Source organism: Gopherus flavomarginatus, chromosome 15 (assembly GCF_025201925.1).
Source record: "Gopherus flavomarginatus isolate rGopFla2 chromosome 15, rGopFla2.mat.asm, whole genome shotgun sequence".
Taxonomy (NCBI): domain Eukaryota; kingdom Metazoa; phylum Chordata; order Testudines; family Testudinidae; genus Gopherus; species Gopherus flavomarginatus.
The window spans coordinates 9,628,625-9,636,394 of record NC_066631.1 but is presented as its reverse complement, the minus strand read 5'-3'; the positions used below and the strand labels follow the sequence as shown (position 1 = coordinate 9,636,394).

General features: G+C 49.4%; 1 protein-coding gene across 1 annotated transcript; it reads right to left on the bottom strand.

Moving 5' to 3' along the window:
- Positions 1–2,379: 2,379 nt before the first annotated feature.
- On the bottom strand, positions 2,380–7,410 carry PEBP1 (phosphatidylethanolamine binding protein 1). Its single transcript, XM_050924158.1, has 4 exons — positions 7,252–7,410; positions 5,901–6,010; positions 5,234–5,334; positions 2,380–3,638 (listed from the first exon to the last, which is right to left on the bottom strand). The coding sequence occupies exons 1-4, from the start codon at positions 7,378–7,380 to the stop codon at positions 3,421–3,423; spliced, it is 558 nt and encodes a 185-aa protein (XP_050780115.1). The 5' UTR covers positions 7,381–7,410; the 3' UTR covers positions 2,380–3,420.
- Between the last annotated feature and the right edge of the window lie 360 nt (positions 7,411–7,770).

Sequence of the window (7,770 nt, the reverse complement as noted above, 5' to 3'; positions counted from 1 at the left end):
GATCTTCATTTGCTGTAAATGAGCATCCCTGGTAGAGCCATGCTCATTAATATCAGCTGAGGATCTGGCCCCAAATGCTTACACAGGCATTTTGTTTTCCACTAGTAAGTCACGTTAAGTGCTTTACATTTCTGTCTCCCGGGGATTGTTAGAGATGCCGTTAAAGACTGGTGGAACAGCTCTGCTCACAAGTGAAATTGTAACACGGTGCTGATATGTCCCATATTTTTCCACACAGTGCTTTGATCATGGCTTTTACAGACCCACTTCCATGAAGCTCATGGAGGGTAGTACCGAATATTAGCCAAAGTATATACACAGCTGCTTTGTCTGAAAACTTACTGTTTAATTTTGGATTCACGTGTCTTGCTTCCCAGCCTGGACCACAAGTGCATTTACCTGGAATGTGGCCCTCTGCACAAGCTTCACAGCCATTGTAACATCATCAAAGCACTTGGGAAACGAATGTTTTCTTGCAACCTGGCAATGGCCGTGCCTTCAAGGAATGGCCCTGGCCTACAGTATAATAGGGCAAGGGGTGAACTGAGGCCTCTGCAAATGGCTGGGGATTGGTATTGTTTCAGGGCAAGACATCAAATGGGCATTAGAATCTATTGCTGAAGCAGGCTGAGTGGTGCTGGAGCTGGATGGATCCTCACACTGTGTTTGAGTAGCACCTGCTGGTGCATGTGGTGGCTGAAAAACCATCAAGGCCGTGGCTTGTTCTAGACCCAAGCTGGGAAGGACAACGCCAGCAGCACAGACTTGAGTTGCTTTTGTTGCTGTCTGCCAGGTTAGCCAAGCAGCATGTGTAAGTCCTCCTTCCAGCAGATGGCAGGTGTGATAATGTGCCACGATACTCTCTACAGTCGAGCTGTCTAATGTCTGTCCTGATTCAAAGAAATGAAGGTGGTGTTGCCATCCAAAGAACAAGGGTGTTTATTTGATCTTTGCTTAAAATAAGATCTTTCATAGCAAAAAATTTAATTCTCAGGGTATAGCCCCCCCCCCCCTTTTTGAGCTGTGAAATTAGGGCAAAATGGTAGATTCTTATGCCTGAAAAGGACATTTCTGAAAAGTTTGTGGTGGTGTGTTCCTCCTCTCCACTGTACTAAGCCTTTTTTGGATAGCGGCCATTGCTGTAGCAGGCAATATTCAAGGAAGAAAAACACCTTGAGAGAAATATTTCATTTTCTAAACACCTAGCGTTTCTGTTAAATGTTTTTCAGAGAGTGGCAAAACCTTTATTGCTCCCTGAATAAACTTAGCACCAGCAGTTGCTGTGTGTACCTAATGCTAGTGCTAAGATTCATTGGGTCACCCTTCAAAACCTAGGTGTACAAGGAGCTCCTACAGCCATAATGCTGTTTCCTTATGCTGATAAGCATGTGAATAGTGCAGCACCAGCTCTTGCTTGGATATATACACATTGCTTCGAAGTGCTTGGGCAGAAACAGGCTGAATTCTCATTCATGCTTTGCTTGCTCAGCAAGGTCTTGGAGCCAGTCCTGAAGTTTTTAGATAAGGGGAATTGTGCTACAGAGGAGATTGCTAGATCTGCAGCCCTCCCCCATTTGCACTCAGGATTTAGACTGCAGTCTAAGCATTTGTCAGACTGGTATTTCAGTGCCTGGGGCAGGCCTGTTTCTCCAACACCCCCCAGGGCCTGCTCTTGGGCTGGAAGAGTGATGGCATTAAGGTTCCTGCCCTGCAAGGAAGTTTAACCTGCATTACTACTAAAACACTAAGGGACACGAATGGCTTCACAGGATGTAACTTCCGATAGAGGCAAAGTCTTTTCAAACGCTTGTGGGGGCTCCACATCAAGCAGCTGCGTCAGCAACAAGGGGTTGCCCCTGCCCTCAGCAAAACATTTCCTGGGCCATGTTCTGTCACAGTACTATGAATGTACTACCTCACACCAGCCAGGTTCATAAAGCCCCCCTTTCACAGCCGGGTTGAACTTAATGACAATGTTCCTCGAGCCCTGTACAGCTCTGTGAAGTGGTAGAAACACTAGTTTAACTGAAGGGCAATAATTTTAAAGAGGCTGCACCTTCACACCCTGTAAGAAAGAGTCAGTACTTCACAGGTGCACAGAGGAAGTGCCACTTGGATTTACAGATGTTTTCTGTTACCCCTAAACACACAGCTCCCCTTGAGCTCCAGGTGCTCCCTGGACCCTGCCCACATACATGGTAGAGAGAAAGAGGATACTCTTCCCAGCCACTGCTTCCAGAGCCTCTCCTAGAGCATGGATTCACCTCCCTCCCACACCCAGAGGAGTTTAACAAAGGTGATCTGAAGCCACCTAGAGCGAGTCCAAAGGGCGGTTGATAGCCAGTGAGGCCAAGGCTTTTTCCAGAAAAACAAACAATGTTCAAGTCCACCTGTGAGTCTGTCCTTTTAATTGAACTAAGCGCAAACAGCAAATATGGCACAACACTGACTTGCACAAACAAGGGTTTCAATAGAAGCTAAATTAATTTTCTGGTTTAACAGAAGCTTCCTGGGGCAGTTTTGCTCCCTAGTCCAGTATATAGTTAAATCAAATCGAAGGGCACAGCAGTGGCCCGACACACTGCTGTGGAACAGAGCAGCTCCAACCTCCTGCCGCCTCCAGGGAACATCTGAAAGTCTGTCCTTGGGTAGTTACTACAGTATTCCCCCTCTTACGGCAGCATCAGTGTTTAGTGACTAGTGAATTCTGTCTTTCCCCACTACTTTGCATGTCTGCATAAAGGCAGGCTCTGCATTTTAAGAATTTATTTGCTACCATAAGTCAAATCTTTCTGCTTCCAGACTAATTGTGAAGTTTGACACGGGATTGCAAGGGCAGGTGGGAACACACACAAGAGCCTCAGCTCACTTTTACCAGGAGGGAAGAGAAACAGAAGCCATATTCTCCCACCCCCAGGGTTTCCAAGACACAGGCTTTTCAAGATAGTCCAGGAGGTATAAGCAGCTCTAAGCATTTCACCTTAGCAGATTTCTGTAGTGAACTAGTGCTCTTTATGCAGCAATGGTTTCTGCAGAAATGGGCACAATAAATGGTACATTTTCCCTTTACCCGTCTGGGTAGGGCCCACTTGCTACTAGCAACTGAAATCTGCCTTGGTGCTTGGGAAGGACCCCCCACCCATGCAAAAGCTACGTTAATACTGAAGCAGGTTCCAGTCATGGCTGTACATGGGGTAAGAGGCTCTGGTTCCACCCAGTAATTGTTTGCAGAGGCAGCACAGAGCTGGGTGAGAAGGAGCCCCGTGAGCAGCAGGGACAGTCGTAGAAATTGCTCTACTCCAACACTTACTTTGTCTGCCAGAAGACTGATACATCTCACTCAAAGCTAGTTTTGTTCTAGGTGATGGGATTTGGGGATGAAGGAACAAGGCTAAGAGGCTTAAGGGCTGCCCCTCCCCACTACTTCCCAGACAGCTGCTCGTAGAGTTTTGGCACATAGCTATCCCACTCTGCCTGATAGCAGGCGCCAGCCACCGGGTTTCCCAGCTTGTACTTTTTGCGGAAAGAGGCCACTTGGAACTTCCCACGTTTGTCACCAGATCGGTTTGTGAGGATGGGTTCGTTGCAGTTCAGTGGCTGCGGCTGTTCATAGACCAGCCACACGTACCGGTGAAGTCCTGCAGATTGGGTGGGAGAGAGAAGAAAAAAATAAATCTATTTGTTTACAAGGAAAGCACTATGGTACATAAGCTTGTGATCATACCCCTATGTAAGGGTCTGATCCACACATTAATCTTGTTATTGCGTATAAACAAACCATTCTGGTATCATACACCATGGAGGCTGTCTGATTCAAGTATACAAGGAATGTGCCGACAGCACCAGGTGTAGACATTAGATAAGCATGCCAGGTGTTGTACACAAACAAGAGCTCTAAGGCAGACATCTTATAGGACAGATGGAACTTTTGTTGGTTCCATCGTTTGGCTTTTTAGCCATCCTGTTGCATAAGAGTTAAGGACAAGTTTGAAGCCTTTTGGAACAAGAGTTTTAATGGAAGGACCTGTGAGAGATAATGGACTCACTGGCACTATCCTATCAACCACTTTCAGTAGTATTGTCCACTTTACTAGACTGAGGCTGAAGGCAGAAGCATGTGTTTTGCACAGATGTTAGGCCTGGAACAGCAGAATAATTGTTATTTCTTTGGCACACTCCAAGCAAGTCTTCTAACAATGCATATTCAGCACCCAGAAGAGCAGCAAAACAATTCCCACAAAATGTACTGACTCAGGGCAATCGCCAAACATGGCCGTATGTGACCCTTCAAGAATGAGGGGTCATCAGCTGTCAGTTTATAAAGATGAGTATGGACAGTTCACACCTTTGTGCAGGTAAATATCTGCCAGGATCCTTTACAACTGAAGTTGTCACTATATTTCCCACTTTTTCCCCAGGTTTGGGGGTGGCACAGGAAAGGAGTGGCTAATACAAATCTGTAGGCTTTGGAAGCTGAAAGTTGGCATATACTGAACACACATACTGCAAACTGTTCTTCAGCTGTGGCAGAGCAGTTTTTAATGCAGGCTGCACCAGCTCCCAAATACAGAACTGTTTTAGTCTCCTGGGCCTAACACCTGTTCTAAGTGATGTAAGAGCTTAACAGATTCCCAGACAAACACCACTAACTTCAACTTGTCTACCACGTTTACGCAGAAGAGATGTCCAGCAGCTGGTAACTCCCAGGTAAACAGCTATTGAAACAGCTTCTTTACTTACAGGAAAAAAAAGATTTAATACATGTAACAAAATGCACCAGCCATGCCTGAATAGCTTTCACGGTCACATTTGAACTCAGTTCTCATCTGGGAACCACACAGATATCAATTCAGTGAAATTCCCTCCAGCCCCTGATGCAGGCAATACACTAGTCATTTACTTCCCCCCAGGGTGGAAATATACTAGCAGCGAATGGACAGTGCTTGGCCGTGCTATCCACATTGCTGCTTAGGCAGCAGTTTGCTCTGCACTCCCAGTGCAGGAAGTATACACGACTCCTCGTTTCTATCAGGTAGCTTTGGCCACCAAGATGGTGACTTCTTTCTCTCTCTACATTGCACATTCCTGCTTGGGTTCCTCTACATTACGATCTACTCATTCACAGCATGGATTCGTCAGTCGAGTCTGAGTACTGTAGTATTCACTCTAACAAGGAGTCCTGCATTAGGCCAGGCAGGAACTTAGTGATATGTGGGGGATATCACTTACTAACCTGTCCCTTTGGGTGGCCCAGAACCAACGTAATCAGAAAGGACGCACCCACTGCTGATGTCGTTTCCTTTCATGTTAACAACCAAGAAGTGATGCCATTCCCTAAGAGGAAGAACATGCCCAAGTTAGAATCAATAGCAGTCTTTACAGATTACTGGACCTGCCAAGTGAATTAGACAGCCAGGAAGATGGCTGTATTTCCCCACTCACTCCCTGTCCTGGTGGAACGTCACAGGCTCTTGCTGTCCCTGCAAAGTTTGCGCCATATACACACACAAGGATGTAGTTTCACATGAATCTCATTGAATGGAACTGTTCAGATGAAGCCAAGAAGCCAGCAGGGCAGAGGTAGCTACTTCTCGTTCACCACAAAGTATCCAGCAGCACTGCTCTGAGCACTCATGCTTCCCATCCTTGGATGTCTGGGTGGGGGAAGGATGTTACTGGCTAACATTCAGGAGCAGGAGCTCTGAGTTGTCTTGCAGGCTTTGCTATAAGCTCACTACAAGGCCCCTAGCAAGTCACATCACCCCTCTCGACAATTTCTGCTGCACCAATCATCAGCTGAAAGAGACAGCATGAAAGTTCAACTAATGTTCAGCGGTTAAGCTATTGTCATTGATGGCAGACAAGAGAGGGACACTCCCAAAATTCTCCCACGCTGTTACCTGAACTTTGGATCCTTCCTGCTCGGAGCATCTGGGTCAGTAAGAACCAAGGTGTAGAGTTTCTGTGGATCGCATCCATCCCACTCAATGCTGGTTGGCCGGTTCTGAACCTATAAATGATTAAGTTGTATGCCATTCGTTAAACAAGAAGGCAAAAAGAGTCATTTGTGTAGCGACTCCATCACCCCTTCTCCAGGTGCTGTGAGCCACAAGTTACATTGGGCATGCAATTGACTCATCATGCTAACGTTATTACATAGACCTGTTTTCATTATACCAGAAGGGAGACTGCTAGTAGAGTACACCTAAAAATGAAGGACTTTAATGAGCTGAATGTTTTTTCCTCCACTTAGAATGTGTTTGAATAAGAACAACCCACACAAACTGCAGTGTTTGGCACCTAAAAACTGCACCTCCATGGTAGTGACAAGAACTTGATTGCAAAACACAGAAACGCTAAGAATGATGCATGTCTGTTTCCAGGCGCAGTGAAGCGTAACTAGCAGATGCATGCCACAAAGGATCAAGGTTGGAGACCTTGACTCAGTTATGGAATGCACCTAGTCCTTACCTTGTACTTGGACAGCAGAAACACTCCCTGGCGTGGTGGAATTTTCCACCCGCCTGAGCAATGGATATCCAATGTGCACTGCTGTTGGAATATACCCAAGGAGGATTCCAACCAACCACCACAGCACTGTGCTCTTAAGTACTCTATTTCCTGGTAATGGGGTCGTGGTGTTGGAGCAACACAGGCATTACCACAAGCATTTGGAGCACAACGGGCCTCAGTTTTGCTCTCATGCTGGTGCACCATGAGTAACACTACTGAAACCAATGGCGTTAGCAAACACAGAGGCAAGTCCACTCTCAGTTAAAGCCAGAGGCGCCCAGGTGGGTTCATCAGGCCAAGCAGCTTATTTCTGTTTGGCGCTCAGCTAGCAGGAATCCCTGGGAGCTCGCATTCATTCCTGTGTCTGTATCCACAGCCAAAGCCACCCCACCTTTACCCGGGGCAGCAAACAGGGTCAAGTCTCTGCCATGCCACAGGGCTGGGTCTTTGCAGCAATCGCAGCAACGTCACCAGCCCCCCTGATCCCCCGACACCCACCCCTGCAAGGAGCCTCTTCTGCGAGCACCCGCCTCTCCGCCCTGCCCCCAGCTCCAGCCGGACTGTCCCGTCCCGGGAGTGCGGGGGCAGCAGCCTCTCCCGTTACACCGGCGCTGCACGTAGCCAGGCTCCTCCGGCCCGGCCTGGGGCGGGGGCTGCCTTGCACCGCTGCCCGGAGCGGAGCCGACGCCTCTGCATGGCCGGGCTCCCGGGGCAGCCAGGCTCGGGGCGGGGCCCTACCTGCGTGGGGGTGAGCACCTGGCCCAGCTCGTCCAGCTGCAGCGCCCCGTACAGCACCCGCAGGGGCAGCGCCGGCTGCTGCTCCACCTCGCCCAGGCTCAGCGGCCCGTCCCACTGCCCCAGCGCCATCCTCCGCACCACGGCCTGCGACTGCTGCGGCGCGCGAGCGGGGCCCGGAGTGACGGGGGTCCGGCTCCGCCCTCCGCTCCCATTGGCCTCGGTGGGCAGAGGGGGCGGGGCCCGGCTCCGCTCTCCGCTCCCATTGGCCTCTGTGGGCAGACGGGGCGGGGCCCGGCTCCAATCGCTCCTGGTGCGCGGGATGTCTCGCGTTGCGGAGCAGAGCGCGAAGCAGAGCGGGCTCCCGGGCTCCCGCTGTTCTGGGCTGTTCGCTGCAGCGTGAGGGGGGGTGGGGGTAGCACCCTGGCGGGGCCCAGCCCTCCGCCTGATGAAGGCGGTCAGCATCGCTCCTGTTGCAATGACACACACCCCCCACAGCCCGTTGTCCTGGGTGCTGCACAA